The sequence below is a fragment of the Chenopodium album genome, chromosome 25 (assembly GCF_948465745.1).
Source record: "Chenopodium album chromosome 25, dcCheAlbu1.1, whole genome shotgun sequence".
Taxonomy (NCBI): Eukaryota; Viridiplantae; Streptophyta; class Magnoliopsida; order Caryophyllales; family Amaranthaceae; genus Chenopodium; species Chenopodium album.
The window spans coordinates 18,813,744-18,830,229 of record NC_137858.1 but is presented as its reverse complement, the minus strand read 5'-3'; the positions used below and the strand labels follow the sequence as shown (position 1 = coordinate 18,830,229).

Genomic DNA, 16,486 nt, shown 5'->3' with positions numbered 1-16,486 from the left:
TCAATTCGATTTCTGGGTACGGGTTTGGATTCAAGTGAGGGTGACAGGAGAAGGGTGGTTGGGTTGTTTTTGGGTTGGTTTCAACGACGGTTGTGGGTAAGGGAGAGAAGTTCAGCGACTATGGTGGTGATGTAGCTGAGGTAGGTGGTGGTGGCGTGATGTTGGTAGGAGTTTAGCGGAGTGGGGTGGTTTTCAGGTTTGGTGGTAGGAGTTCGACGGCTAGGGGTAATTTTCGGGGAGGGGGAAGGCAACATTCGGCGACATGGGGTGGTTTCGCCGATTTTAGTGGGGGGGGGGGGTGACGCAGCCTAGGTTAAGCCGTTAAGGTGTCCAAGACTGACGTACGGTGGCGCTAATGGTGTGCCTGGCTGAGTTAGGAGATAAGCTTTTTTTAAAATAAAAAAATTCTTTTTATTAATATAATTTTTTTAACCAAATAGGCTATTGACACATGTTAATTTTTGGGTTTTCATGTGATGTTATAATGAAAGTGTTTTCCTTTTTGTGGTGTAATAATTGAATTTGGTTTTTTTTTTTTTTTTTCGTGATGTTATCTTCTCTAAAAAATCTTTTTTCTATTTTTTTTTTTTTTTTTTCGTGTCTGTGGTGGGAAGCAAGAGCTTATTTGTAGCATTTCAATAAACTTTTGTCCATGAAAACATGGGGCGAAACATTCACATGACATTAATTTTACATACCCAGTCCTGCCACAATGGACCTGAAGAAAAAATGATTGGCTATGTAACAATGTTTGTCTAACTCTTTCACCTAAGGTACAAGAACTTACCAGGCATCCGCCGTGATCACATTGCACGTATGAGTTACTTATTGCAATTAATAAATTCCTGTAACCACTAACAAAATTGTTTGGCATGCTTCAAGAACATGCAAAAAATAACAAACTAACTTTCGGGGTAGGGAAAAAATCATGCTGCGGCAGAGAGCTTTTCTTCATGCTCATCAAGATTAAGAGCTTCCAGCAACTTAGGCCAGGATTCTGGGATGCCCCCTGGAAGGTCAAATTCCATTAATTTGCCACGATTGCGATAAAACTCTTCTAGTGGCTGACTCTGCAATCATATTTCAAATGCTATTATGTCAGATAGGTAAAATTTATCAAATTCAAAGAGGATGACAAAAAAAAATACATAAAAGAGAAAAAGATGTCCTCGGGAGAAAAGGAAGGCAAATGCTATAAAATATCATGTACTATTGAGAAATCCTATTTGAGGCCAAGGCGGTTATAATTAATCCCTAGATTCATATTTTCTAATTCCCTAATCCCCCATTCATTCTTTCTATAAAACAAGTTTGAGTAACAAGCCTAAAATCCTTTCTGCTATGATCAACCAGCTTGATCATCCCACTATCCCAGACTTCAGTTCATTTAGGAAACTACTAGACCAACTCGCTATTGGAAGATGAAGTATTAGACAAGGATCTTTCCATGGGAGAAAAGAAACTTATGCTCTTGGCAGTAAATTATAGCCATGGCCAGATTCTTCAAAAATTTAAATAATTTGAAAGTATAAGAAGCACTCTTTAACTATTCTTTAACAATTCCATTCTTTCAGAAAGAAAAAGTAAATAACAAAAGCATGCTAATTCAGAAAGAAAGGAAAAAAAAATGACTATTACTCCCTCGTTTTTGCTAGATAACTCTTCATATAATCATATATGATGAAACTATCAATAGAAACCTTAAGAAATTTAACAAACTATGACTGTAGTAATTACCTTTTCACTGTATACAAGAAGCCGTTCTTTCACAACTGCTTCAGTATCATCAGCTCGGGTAATCAGTTTGGAAGCACACTGCGAAGGGGGCATCAGTGGAGCCATACTTATATCAGGCATTCCATTCTCACCCTTGATATGAATAGAGGCGACGTTAAAGTTTTTACCACACTGGCCACAGATCCTTCTACCAAGGCATTTCTCAATTAGAGCTTGCTCAGGTAATCTCAAATTAACCACCAAATCTATATCAGTTACTCCTTCCAGTATTTCCTGAAATCAGAACCAAGGTGTGAGCAGACACCAAGGGAAAAAACAAAAATAATAATACATGATATTCTAATATGCAAAACAAAGAGGCATCAAACAAATTTTCACTACAAAAGTAGAATAAGGTCACTTGAGAATAAAAATTTATGAAAAGTAGATCATGTACAAAGCTAATACAATATGCTACAAGGAGATACAGATACAATTATACAGCTACTCTATACTACTAGAACCATTTACGATATTGCATACCGAAAAAAAAAAATTAAACTTTTATAGTGGTTTACAATCTTTACCTCTCAAGAAGTAGATCGTCAATAAAGTTAGTACAATATGCTACAAGGAGATACAGATACAACTACGCAGCTATTTTATAATACAAGAACCAATGAAGGTATTGCAACCCAAAAAAAAAAATCTAACTTTTAGAGTGGTTTACATCTCAAGAAATTACATCATAGAATTTAACAATATCTCGAAATTTTAAAACCTACACAATGTAGGATGTTTTGTTTAAACTCAAGAGAGCAACAAAAATCTGATAACATGTGAGGTACAGAAATAAATAAATAATTATAGCATTTGTAAGAAATAAAGCCTCGCATGTTCACTCAAATAGGAAACAAATTAACCCATATGTTTATATCTGATACAATATTGTATAAAAAGGTTTACTCCAACAATGAAAAGAAACTTACTGCTTGTCTAATAGTACGTGGAAATCCGTCAAGAATGAAACCTGATTCACCTCTTGCTTCTCCAGTCTCAAGCCTCTTTGATAACAGAGAGATTATTATTTCATCGGATACTAGTTTACCTTGGTTGACAATTTCAGCAAGCTGGAAGTCAGAATGAGCAAAAGATAAATGTCAGGAAGACAAAAAAGCCTAAGCCCTTTTTTTGTTTTTTTTTTTTTTTTTGTTTTTTTTTGGGGGGGGGGGGGGGGGGTATATCCGTATATGTAGTCATTTATAGTCAATTGGTGTTTGTCTTTAATAGAACATGCTAGGCGACACACAAAAATTCGTGTGTGAATATATAAGGCTGTCTGCTTTTTTTTTTCGTTTTCTTTTTCTTCACATGGTAGTTTTTTTTAGGTGGTAGTTTTTTTGTTTAGATGGTAGTTTCTTTTTTTTTTTAACAATTGTAGCTTTTTTTTTATAAGACAAAATTGAGAGGGGTATTTTGGGAAAGTAAAATTTATCACCCAAAACCCCCTTTCACTTTATATATAGGATAAGGTTTAAATAAATATTTGATGGGGGATGGGAGATGTAGCTAAGTGATGCTAACTCTTCATAGCAGGTGATTAATTTAACAAACCAATTTTTATTGTGTTATTGTAACATATCAAATTACAGAATTACATCAAAAAAAAACTATCTTGCAATAGCAGAGAGTAGTACACCCTTGATCTGAAATATAACATCTAACTATTCCTTTAAACAAATCATATGGTTTTTGGTTTCAGACTTATAAGCCTATAATGGCAGATACATAAAAAGTCAAACCTGATATAAAGTGTTAGGTTGAGAAATTGAATTCTTCATACCCCCACCATCACCCTTTTTACCCTTTTTATAATCCATCTCCTCTCAATTTCCCTCTGCTTACAACACCTGAAGAAGTTGTTGGATTTAGTGGCATATATTCTCCTCCTCTCCCTCCCCCTTAATTCCTTTGTCCATGGTCTCCCCTCTATTGTGGAGAAAATGGGCATGGTACGCGCAACTTTTTAAAATTTACCATATGCCCCTCAATTTAACAAAAACACATCACATACCCTTAATGGACATTGGACATTAACTTTGTTAGCTATAGCCCTTAATTAACACATAAATCTCTAACTATCCCCACAAACCCCTAATTAAACTGCTAGAGATGTTCCTAGACCTCCAATGTGATCACTTATGCATGTAAGAAGCATGGCAAGGGCAGTAAAATCAACTAATGATGCAAGGGCAAAGGAGTCATTAATATTAATAATTCTGTTAAGAGGAGTTTGTTATAGAGAGAAGAATCTGTTAGCAAGTTGTTAGCAGGCTAAGTGTATTTAAGGGAGGGTATTCTATTGTAATAATCATGCTACAATATTGATAAGCTTTTGCTTAGTTTGAGAGCTCCTTTCCACTCAAATGAAAGGGTGCATTGAGAAGATTATACTCATCAATAAATACAAACTATTCCCCCCCTTTCTCTATTTGCTGTATTGTAGCCTAAATCTGCTTCCACATGACCTGAGTCCTAGCATAAACCACTAATCCGTCCCCTAATCTTTCTCCTTCCCTTTGCTCCCATCTCTCTCCACATGACCACCACCACCATACCAATCACATACGCGCAGAATCGCCAATACTGTTATCAATCACCATCTCCCTCTGCTGTCGAAAGAGAAACACAACAAAAACAAGCTTACAATTCTTGAATTCTCTTTAATTTCACCACTTAAAATGTTACTTCTCTCCTGCTCTGCCGCTCAATTGCAATTTCTCAGATTATCTTCTATGCTTTTGGATCACCATGACTGCCACCATGATGCCGCCACTTCTCGCTGTGAATTGGCTAGAATATGTCTAAGTAACAACCAACCAAACACGATGTCGATTTCATAAATAAAAACACCAAAATCATATCTCTTCTCCCAAAAATTTCTCTAAGCATTGCTTGTTCATCCTCCATTTTGTATACCTTTCAATGGCGCCACCACCAACCTTATCCTTCCCCATTCCCCCTGTGCAATTGTTATTCTTCCCCAATGCATTGTGCAATTGTTACAGGTGTTGTCATTGATGAATTGATAGAGACTTTAAAGGGAAAATTGCGAAATTAAGGCTTTGGTTATGTAGATTTGGGGATTAGTTGAAAAGATGTTCCTACCAAGGCCGTTTTTAGCACGAGGAAAGATAGAGTGGGATTGAATGGAGATAGAGGGAGAGAGGGGAATGGAACATAGGGTAAGGAGTAAAGAGGGGAAGACGAAAGAAGCCATGGAAACTGTTAGAATTTTTGAAGTGGTGGCATCCTTGATTGATAAACTCTATTATAGGGTTTTTGTGGGTAAGATTCAAATTGAATTTTGATTGAACATTTCTAGATTTATGTTTGAAACTCTGAATTCATCTAAAGGTTTTGTTAAATTATATTTTATTTCTAATTGATAGAGTTTGGATTCAAATTTGGTTCATGTTAGTCGACCCCACTTTTGGGATTAAGGCTTTGATTGATTGAATGAATGAATTGACAGAGTTTGGATGTAAAAGGAGAGAGGAAATTGGAGTTATGGCGTTATGCAAAAGTGGATGTGGTTGATGGGGAATATTAGAGAAAGAAAAGAGTGTAAAAGTAATAAGAGATGTAGTAACATCATTAAGTGTTAGGTCTGCTCACTTCACCTTTAAAAAATAATACTAACTCTGTTTTTATTTAGTTGACACCATTCTCTTTTCACGTTTGTCAACGCACTAATTTAACGATTAATATTTCTAATTCTCGACATTGTAAAATTATAAAAAGTGGATATTAATATAATATACATTAAGACGATTCAAACAAGATCTCACTTGACTATATTTTATCGTAGCTAAAAATCACAAAATCTAGTCAAAGTGTAGTTTGTGAATAGTGTAAATATGAAATGGTGTCAACTTAAAACAAAGGGAGGAAGTATTAAGTAAAAATAATTTTAGTTCGGTAAAAATAACTTCAATTCAGTAAAAATAATTTCAATTTAGTTAAAATAAGTTCAGAAAATTCAGTAACTTTAAAAAAATATATAATAGAAAATCAGTAAAATAATTTCAGTTCAGTAAAAATTATTTAATTATTTAAATTCAGCAAAAATAATTTCAATTCAATAAAAAGAATTTCAGTTCAACAAAAATAAGGTGAAGTGAACGGGGCCTTAATATGGCCGACATAGTGACGCTCATTAGTCAATAAAGGTACTTTGAAGCATTTGTGAAAAACTAAGGGGTATATGTTGAACTTTGAAAAATTAGAGGATACCAAATTATTTCACTCAACAAATATAAAAATGGATTATTAAATATAGAGAAAATCCCTTTTTATCTTAAGCCTTAAATTAGAGGAGATATCACCTCTTGTTTCACATAAATAATTTTTAGAATTTCCATATAATCAGATATCATTGTTTTTAACTATTAACCCAAAAAGTTGACATTTGAAATCATCTTTCCCCTATGAATTATGTAGGCAAACCCATTACATATAAATCAAATATAAAATGATCATATGGTTAAAGAGAGCAAATGGGAAAGAATGAATATATATATATATATATATATATATATATATATATATATATATATATATATATATATATATATATATATATATATAGAGAGAGAGAGAGAGAGAGAGAGAGAGAGAGAGAGACAAGGTATGGAAAACCCCCAAATCTTTACCACCACCATTATCGTGCTGCCGCCACCACCATTAACACCTTGCACAATTGAAACTATGATATTTGACCTTAAACTACAAAATTTGAGTTTTACACAATTAAAAGTTCTTTAATTGTTTACATTCTCTTCCCATCATCCAATCTTCCTCTTTCTCGGTGTATGTGGTTGAATATTGGTGGGGTGCGGTTGTTATAAATTGGAAGGTATTTGTTAGGTGGTGGGTTGTGAAGTTCCCGTTGGAGGTAGCGTTGTGTTGATGGTGGAGTGATAGGGTGGGTTTTGGGTTGGTTGAGGTGGTTTAACGGGTAGGTGAAGTCGGGGATGGGGTGACTAGATGGGCAGCAATGTGGTTTGGCTGCGAGGTATCTAGAGTTTTGCAAACCTGCAGGGTAGAAGGGTGGGGTCAATGATGGGGTGACAGCAGGGTGGTTGGCAGCCTGGTTTGAGTTAGAGGCGGGGAGGCTAGGGTTGGGTTTGACAGTGGGCAGTCAGGTGGTATTGTTGGTCTTGGCGGTGGTCAATGTCGAATGAGCCATTATATTACAATGAAACCCTTGGGCGGTGGGGAATTATTGTAGAAAGGAGTGGAGGAAACATTAAGGCTAAGGAAATGGGAAAATTAAAATGACCTAAAAACTGGATTCCCAAATCTTATGCGAAAAAAATGACCCAAACAATAATGCAAAGCTTGTATGCAATCAAGTAACTCCCTTTGCTCCAAGCAAATCAGCCACATCACCCTTTTCGTATATCCCAAATAGATAGATTGTTAATAATCAATCAAAAAATAAAATGCAATTTCTGTATTTTCACAATCATTTGCGAATGATTCTTTTGCTAATGAAAACAGTTAAACTGATTAAACGACTTTAAATTGTACAAAAATTACAGACTAACAGCCAAAATTCTATTTCTGTACAAGGGTATAGTTAAAATTCCACACTAATTCCATGAAAACTACCTATGACTTTACTAATTTTTTATTAACATGAACCCTAATCCTACATGGCTAGATCATCAAATCGATTCAGTTAGCACAGCATAGCATCAATTCCATCCAACAATGCAATAAAAACACAAATTTACAACCCAAAAAATAAAAAAAAGTTTCAATTGATTTCGAGATTGAATATCAAATGAGTTAGAATGAAAGATAAATTAAGGGAGAAAAAGTGGACCTGATGAGAAAGAGGGCCATTGGAAGAGAGCTCATGTCGGACGAGGTCACCGGTGGCAATATGAGGGACGCCGAGAAGACTAGAAAGGCGACTAGCATAGGTGCCTTTTCCGACGCCAGGACAACCCAAGAAAACCCACTGCACGTTTCTGGAGCTCAGATCTGACCCAGATGACGGAGAGGCTGAGGCTGAGGCTGAGGTCGTTATCATGGCCTTCCAAATAGAGGGGAAGGTGGATGACCTTGAATGGTTGAGAAGGCGAGTAATGGCGGCCATTGTTGAGGTGAGTGATGGAGAATGAAGGTGAGAATGGTGGGAAGAGAAAAGGAAAATGGCGTTGCAGGTCTGCCCTTTTTTGGAATTGTTGAGGAAGTTTTGGGATCCATGTATGTACTTGGGGTTGAGGAATATTCTTTGGTTGATTTTTTTTTTTTTTTTTTTTCCTATGGGTCAATGGCCCATGAGGGATCTAAAAGTCCATTAAAGTCAAATTTCATACTTTTAAGCTTACTAGTTGAGTCATCGCGTGCACCATAGCCCAATAAACACGGAACGAGTGAATTTAATGGTATCGTTAATTTGATGGACCTTATTAATCCAATTTAGATAATGTATATAATGGGTAGTGCAACAGTGTTATAAACAGGCTAAGATGTTGTATCGTGTAATGTTAATTAAATGTAAGTCTTAATAATTCCATCTTATTTTTTTAAATGGTATATTGTGTAAGATTAGGAGTTATAACTAATGTTAGATTGTGTGACAAAGTGATGTTTAAAAATATGACAATTCGTAATTTAAGAATAGGAAAAACGGCTAACACACGTGTGTGTGGACATCGTGCATATTACGAAATCTACGAAAAGCAACTTTCTATTTTAGCCTTTTGTAAATTGTAGGTACAACAATATATCTATGAAAAGCAACTTTCTAATTCTGATTTTTATAAACTGTAAGTACAAGAGAATATGTAGAGATGTTGAATGGTTGTGCTAAGGAAGTCATAAAGTCTTAGTTTTTTACTCTTTCAAGAAATTGTCATGATTGGCTTGTTTGTCTCTGATCAGTCAAGTCATGTCCTTATATTGCGTGGTGTGTGGGCTCTTCTATTGCTGTGCATTGTCTTTCTTCTCCTTTTTTTTTCTTTACATTTTAAATTCAATTACATGACAATGAGAAGCACTGATAGCACCGCGACATCAGGGAAAGTAGTTTCACCACCAACTTGGAGGTCGAGTGAATTGAAATCCAAAGAAGAAAACGTTGCAAGCTTTCGTGTGTATGCCAGTGAACTGAAGAAGCAAATGGACAGGCATGTGGAGTTTCTGGAACGAGGGATTTCAAAGGTCGAGAGCAAAAAAGAAAAAGGAGAAACAAGTAATAAGAGAAGACGGGGAATCGAGAGGAATGGTTGTGGAGAATGGCTTGTTATCATTGTCGACTCAGACAATGATCAAGCTGAGACTAAAACATGAGGAGGGTGTTGGTGCAGAAGAGAAAGTGGAGGAAAGTGAAGAAGAAGATGAGAGCGAGGAAGATGAGAGCGAGGAAGATGAAGAGACTGATGAAAATCCTGAAAGTGATGTGAACTCTGACTCGGAAGCTGAATCTGAGAAAGAAGTTGTTGTCGATTTAGATGAAGCATTAGAATCAAGCCATGATGTTTATAATGATGAAGATGATGATGGCAGTGGTTCAGACTCTTTTTCTGGGAACCAGCAAGAAGCAAATCCAGAGACAAGTGAAGATTCTTCGATGTTTCGTATGAAAATTCCTGAGTGATTGCATACTGTCTATTGCTTAAGTCTTTTTATGGGACTCAATTGTAGCAGTGGTTGGTAGGATTTTTGTTGGTTGTTAGTTTTTGGTGTTAAATTATTCTGGTGTCTCTTGGTGATCTTAACTGTCCTGATGTCTTTTTGGAGTATCAGATGTAGGTACCTGTAGACACCTAAAAATGTCTCCCCAAAACCAAACCCGATGATGAACAACCTTTCACCGCCACTATTGGTCGGGTTCAGTATTTAATCCCGAGAGTGCTTAAAAATCATATTTAATTAAATTCACATTTTTGAACAGTCCATGAATTAGTCTTGATGTTTGGTAAAAGCATAGTTTTAATTTCAGCCCAAAACCTCTTTCTTATTTTATTGTTTTATTTATTTTTGGCCCAAGCCTTTTAGTTATTTCTTTTTACTTATTTTCTTATTTTAGCCCAAATAATAATAAATCAGAAAATGGCCCGAAGTTATCAATCGGCACTTAAATGCTGAACGAAATTAGGGTTAAATAAATGAATTTAGATGGAAAAACGAACAAAAAAAAACCCTCCCGCGTCACGGTAACAGTTAACCGTGACACTGGAAAATCTCTCGTCTAACGGTGGGATTTCCCGTGTCACGGGAAATCTGCTGTGACACGGGTGCATATGTGTCCTTTCCACGTAAACCCTAACGCGTTTTCTTCCCCCGTTTGCCAAAAATTTCCCGCGTCACACAAAATGTGCACCGTGTCACGGGAATTATTCCCGTATGACGGTGGAATTTCCCGTGTCACGGTACAGTTTACCGTGTCACGAGATACTATTTTAGGGTTTTTGTCATTTTAGGGTTCCGTGTGTTCCCTCAGCATTTTTTTTTCCTATAAATACCCCCTCATTTCTGATGTACGGGGCATCAATGAACTCTCTCATTTCTCTTCTATGCTCTAGCCTAAACACTAGCCTACCCTTCTTTCTTTCAAAATACCTTCCTTAAGCACTCCAAGGAGTCCGTACTTTACCCGAGGTTCTGTCCTTAAACCACGGCGTGAAAGGTAGAACCGTTTGAGGGTTTGGCCCCAAATCAATTATACTCTATTTAATTTAATTTAATTCCATTTTAATTATTGTTTAATTAATATTCCTTGAAGTTACTAACGCGTTTATTGTTTTTATAGTAGCAAGCAAGCAAAATCAAAGTAAGGAATCATGTTCCTTTTATTTCTATTATTTTTCTAACGATTTTATATTGTTGGATTTATTGTTGAATTGCTTCCAATATTAATGTTTATTCTATTATTTATTTATGATCACCATATTGCATGTTTAAAGGGAATATGTAATTGAAAATCACGCCTAATAAGATAATTTGGATAACCGGTTTAGGTTCCTTTAATCTTATTATTAAATCAAAGTGGTCACAAATATTTTAGAATTAAATGTTGCATTAATATTTAACCAATTTAGCTTAATAATAGTTTGGAGCGAATTGAATATTTTGTTTGTATGCCATTGAGATCACAGGAATACTTTTCACAATAAGAATCGAGTAGAGGCCAATACGGGCGAATGTGACTCCATGACTCACTTCGTACCATCACCCCCGATCCTCCTTTCGTGGTTCCGAACCATATGGAGTTAGTGATATCATGGATTATGAATGGGGTGAAACCTTCACGGGTCAATCGTTGTTGCCTTTCGTTGTCCCTTTTCGTGGTTGCCTTTTATGATCCGTGAACGGTTTACAAGTTCCTTAAAAACTTGTTGGCGGCTCCCTACTTTACTTGTCCCTAATCGTATATGTCAATTCCCACTTCCTATGAGTGCCAAGCATATTCACAACATGCTTTTACGTAGGCGCACTTCAAACGACGCTTACAATACCTAATTAGCTGATGAAAGGCTTATTAGCAGTGTAATTAGTAACAAAGGATAGTAGGTTGTAATTAGTGCAAAATAAGATTTTGGTCTTAATATAAATGAATGAGCGAACTTGATTATATACTCTGTGTTTTTCATGTTTGTTTATTTGCTGTATTATATTGTTATTAGCCATGCTCTATATAAATCCAAAGCTAATGAGTTCACATGTACAAACTAATGGAATAATATAATGACAATGCAGAGACTGTTTAAGTTTAAAATTTCTTTGTCAATATAGAACAAAGGAATTCTCCTGAGAAATGTATGGCAAGCAAATGTAAAAACTAAAATTTAAAGTACTAAGCCATAATAATATATATATATATATATATATATATATATATATATATATATATCATATAAGAGTTCCATAATAGGTACATGATTGATAGCTACATTGCTACATCTTCCCTAAACTCTAGATAACTAATGTCTGATTGTGTTACAAAGCATGACTAAGCAACCAGACAACAAAAGCTAGATGTACTAATCACAGCTTGTGTCAAGATAGACACATTTCAAAGTAGTGTTACACAAGAACAAACACTTATGAAATGCTTGTTCCTATATAAAACCATAATGCTTGATTGTCTCCTATAACCACATAGAAGCAATCAAGCAGCAAAAGATAGATAGTCTAACAATTGGCATTGTTTAGAAACAAGTATCTCTATGAAACCAGTTTCTTTGCAAGCCCATAGTCCTTAAAAGTCTTAACCATAACCGATTTTTTACCTAGTCTATATGGCTTTATTTAGGAACATGTAATGTAAGAGTACTTGTTCCTTCTAAACGCCACATTTCTAATAGCATAATATATACATAGCAAAAGATTTAGTAGTGAAGCTGTTACCCAACTGATCTGTCACAAGTCTTACTTCTGGTCCTGCATCTAAGAGTCATCTAAGTCATCATCATGAAATACAAGGGCTCGAAGCTTGCTGTCTTTTTCTTGCTTAACTGCTTTGACTATTTCCGTAGAGGCAATTGGTGTGTCATAGTCAATTCCCTTTCCTTTCAGTGCTGCTTGCATAGCCTGATCCTTCTCCTTTTCCTTGATGAGATGTGCATTCCTGATAGCTGAAGCTGTTTCATGGTCAATAGCATCTTTTGCTGGTGTGGTAGCATCAGGCTGATTATCAGCATCAACCCTCTTTCTTTTTTGTCCTGCATCCTCTAAATCAAACTGTTAACATATGACATGCACTCCACTTAATCATTTACCGTAGCCTTAATGTGATAGATTTCTTTAGCTGATAGCTTAAAAAGTGGGAGGCAGTTTTCAGTGAATGCAGTGAGTTGAAGTGCTCCAGTTCCATCAGAGAAAGTCATTGTAATAGTTGCTCTGTATAACTTTAAGGATTGGTGTTTTCTTTTATTATGGTTACTATACCTCGTGATTTCTATCAGCTAATGTGAAAAAGTAGTGTTATTTACCGGTGAGTTGTAGTTATTTCATCTCTGTTACAGGCTGCGCAATTATAGATGGTTCCGAGAGGAAGCTGTGTTCGCTTTCCAAAGTAAGAGCATCCTATATATGTTCTGAGCCTATCATACTGCATATTAGATGCAAAAACTCGCAACCAATATACTTCATGTGGAAGTGTTTTTGTTGCCTACATTGAGGATATAAAGTCATGTAAGAGTTAGTACATTACCATTGATAGTGAGTAAAGAGGTAATAATGGAATAGCATAGGAATCTACCTTTTTTGCCTTAATGCGACCTATTGTAGTTAAAATTCTTTCTGCAGGTGGATTCCAGGCAGCCTCAACTCTATTATGATGATCAATCGGAATAGGTCGATGTTTTTTTCCCTGTAAACAAGAATTGTAGTCTGTATCAGTTCAAAAGCATATAAAATATGTATAGTGTGCGTGGAATTCTTCAAAGATAAATGGTAAATGGCATACCATTCAGTTAATGCAGCTGCTTTTTCGCCTTCAGGGTCTTCGACTATTACAGTAGACATGGTTGATTCAAGTTGGAAACTTGTTTGTTAAAGATATAATGAGATATTTATTAGCTGATTGATAAATATCGAAACAAATCAAATTAGGCATATACTTATTAGGGTATCTTATTGGATACCTTTACGAGTGACAGGACGCAGAGCTGTAATACCAATGACCTTGAAGTTGTCACTGTCAGAAACAAGAGTTTCACAGTGGCTTCCTGATAGATCATTCCATGTGCATACCTTTATAGATTGATTAGTGCTGAAAGTATAGCAAAAGCATAAATGTTAGAGTAAAATTATCACAAGCATTGTCTTGTTATGATGGAATCTAAGCTGATAGCAGAAGTAAAGTCACCTATGGTCTATCACTATCAGGTCGCACACAAAAGATTCTTTGTTCAGAGTTGTCACGATTTTCCTTGGTTCTTTTGCAACATACAACACAATGACAAGAACATCTAAAATGGAAAAGATATTGGTGTTAAGCTATTTAATGGGATGAGGTAGTAATATATCATCACAGGCTTAAAATATGAAGATGAACTGTTTTGCTACCATGTCGAGTGTCATCAAGGGCAATTCTTGGAATAGAAGCAAGAGACTGATATCTAGGAAATACTTGCTCTCCTTCAGGATCCAAAGATTGGATGTGAGTCTTACTGCCTATTGTCATCTAAAATGGAAGATCTGTTTCCTTAGCCCTGTATTGGGGATCTAATGGTCTTATCAAGGCATTAGCAATATCATAGTTGCCTATGAATAAGATGACATCTTTATATGCATCAATCGGATCACCAAACAGTGTCATTTTCATCCGATTTTTCTTGAAAAGGGAAAAAAAAACATGCGTTATAACATAATTATGTATCATGTTGTGTTTTAGGATTAATGGATGTTTGTAAATGGTATGCATGAACTATACCTTATCATCTTGTAAGATAATGTACTGGTACATTATTTTTTTTCTCAGATCCATGCTTGCGACCCTTTTCTGCAATGTTAACTTTTACCTTGTATGACTTACTCGATGTATTGAGCTCATCAAGAAATTTTCGCGGAGGTGCCATTACAAGATTCTACATACAATATAATCAGAAAGCTAAATAAGACTTGGTTGCATACATACATGTATGATGGTTATTTTGTCTAAATAATTAACAGATAAGTTTACATGAAAACAGAAAGATCAGCCACCAGTTGCTTTTATCTTCTTTTTAAAACGGTAATCACACAGTAAACTAATTATACATGTATTTTAATCATTGGATCTAAGTGTAGCTGCTATAAATACTACTCTCTTTTATAATATCTTACCGATAACAAGGGCAAACAACATAAGCAATGATACATAGCCATTCAAAGACAAAAATCAAACCGATTCTAATGACTTGAGTCGTAATGTAACATCTATATTTTACAAAATGAATCAACTAATCTAGATACGTAACTAAAGCTATTGATTAATCTTACACTCTTAAAATATCTAGCAGTTCCAACACTAATCTGACCTAATTAATATGGCCATTTGTAACATAATTAAGTGCCTGTCCTTTTAAATTTTAATGATGTGATCTACTAAATAGGCTTAAACAAGAGTAAGCATTATTAAAGAGCTATACATATGTAACTGCGAATGTACAAAAGCATATAAACAAATAATGACTTTTCCATATTCTGCACCTAAAGGTCTTTGAAGAATCTAAACGTATGACATATACATTGCATGCATGGATATTTAGTTAGTAATAAATTCGAATTTATTTAGCTGGAATTCTTAAATAAATGAAGTGAAATAGTATACAGATTGATCATACCTGTCAAGTTGCAGGGGTGTAAACGCTAAAAGTGTAGATTGTAGCTTCTGCTTGGAATTTTCTTTCCTGGTCTCCTTCCTATGGTTTACAGCAGAATATTGAATGTTATGAGTCATATGAAGACCTAACGGTAGTAGTGTTTTCATAGTACAACTTGTTTTTTTTTAGTAAAAAGAAATTGAGGAAAAAAGGAAAGAATTCAAATATACTATTCATTGAAATAGTGGTCTGCTGTATTTTTTCCCATAAAATCAGCAAAGTTTACTACCTAAAATACTTCCTTCTATACTCAATAGATATAGGATGTACTTGTTAATACTTAAATATGGAGTTGCATACCTATATTAATATCTTTAGTCTGAAATTACAGTACTTACATGATATATATATAATTTTTTTAATCATATTGTAAAATTCACTTTAATAAGAAACAGGTTACATAACTTGAACCACCTAAAGTTGAAATGCATTATTTCTGCATTTGACTGTACTTGTTTTTATTGACTATAACTTATCCTTGCAATTCTGTTTTTTCATTATTATAATTGTAACTACATAAAAAAGACCTCTATTTGATATTTATTATAGAACTTAATATTTCCTAGGCATTTATAAACCTGTACATTTAATATAGTGTTTTGTGTCATCTTATTTAAAAGGCATTGTATAATTTCTTCTACTTCAGCTCTATGTATATAACAACTGATGTTTGAGCCTTTTTTTTCTTGAAAGTATGTCTTGTTGTATGCCTCCTGTAAGGATATTGTGGATCCAAATTATGTTAGAGATAATCTGTACATAAAGACCAAGCATTTCACATTTAACCACTCATGTGCGTAGGGCTATGAGGATACACTACGCATAAAACCCTTAGGCTTATAGCTAGATAGGAAAACTAATAACATATGCCGGGTTGCAGCAAATTACAAACAAAAGCACTTAATTAAGTAAGTAGCATTACAAAATAATACTTTATTATTATAATTACAAATAACCAACTAATTAGAAGATGTAGGCTTATCCACTAAACTATGTATAAATGCCTAGGCAACTTAGCAGAATAGTTGTTCTCTTGCAAGCATATGATCACCAAAATGTCCCCTGAGCACTGCAGAAATAACAGAAAAAATCTGTACATCAGGCACTTGCTAATTTGTAAAATCTAGCTTCAGATCAGAACAATAGATCGTAAAGTACATGATATCATTAAATAGCATATCATACTTTGAAAGAATGCCATTATTTTAATTGGTGAATGATGAGATACCTCAAAAGGAACACATGCTGCAAATAGTGCAGTCTGTAGCTAGAAACTGAAAGCAAATAAGCCAGAAAACTCTATAAGGAATCTAAAAAAATTGTAAAAAATGCAAAACAAATTTTAATGAGAAGAAATGGAAAAGTATTACTCACTGATGAAG

General features: G+C 34.9%; 1 protein-coding gene across 1 annotated transcript; it reads right to left on the bottom strand.

Annotated features, from left to right (window-relative positions):
- Nucleotides 1–600: 600 nt before the first annotated feature.
- On the bottom strand, nucleotides 601–7,982 carry LOC145615247 (adenylate kinase-like). Its single transcript, XM_081670314.1, has 4 exons — nucleotides 7,610–7,982; nucleotides 2,706–2,846; nucleotides 1,738–2,010; nucleotides 601–1,070 (listed from the first exon to the last, which is right to left on the bottom strand). Exons 1-4 carry the CDS (start codon nucleotides 7,883–7,885, stop codon nucleotides 927–929), a joined length of 834 nt encoding a protein of 277 aa, XP_081526440.1. The 5' UTR covers nucleotides 7,886–7,982; the 3' UTR covers nucleotides 601–926.
- Nucleotides 7,983–16,486: the final 8,504 nt, after the last annotated feature.

What these genes read in the sequence shown, in the direction of transcription:
- LOC145615247 (XM_081670314.1), bottom strand. Translation starts at nt 7,885, where the DNA reads ATGGCCGCCATTACTCGCCTTCTCAACCATTCAAGGTCATCCACCTTC. An exon ending in ATGGCCCTCTTTCTCATCAG is followed by an intron (nt 2,847 to 7,609) that starts GTCCACTTTTTC and finishes TCTGACTTCCAG; the next exon opens with CTTGCTGAAATTGTCAACCA. An exon ending in TTCTTGTATACAGTGAAAAG is followed by an intron (nt 1,071 to 1,737) that starts GTAATTACTACA and finishes ATATGATTGCAG; the next exon opens with AGTCAGCCACTAGAAGAGTT.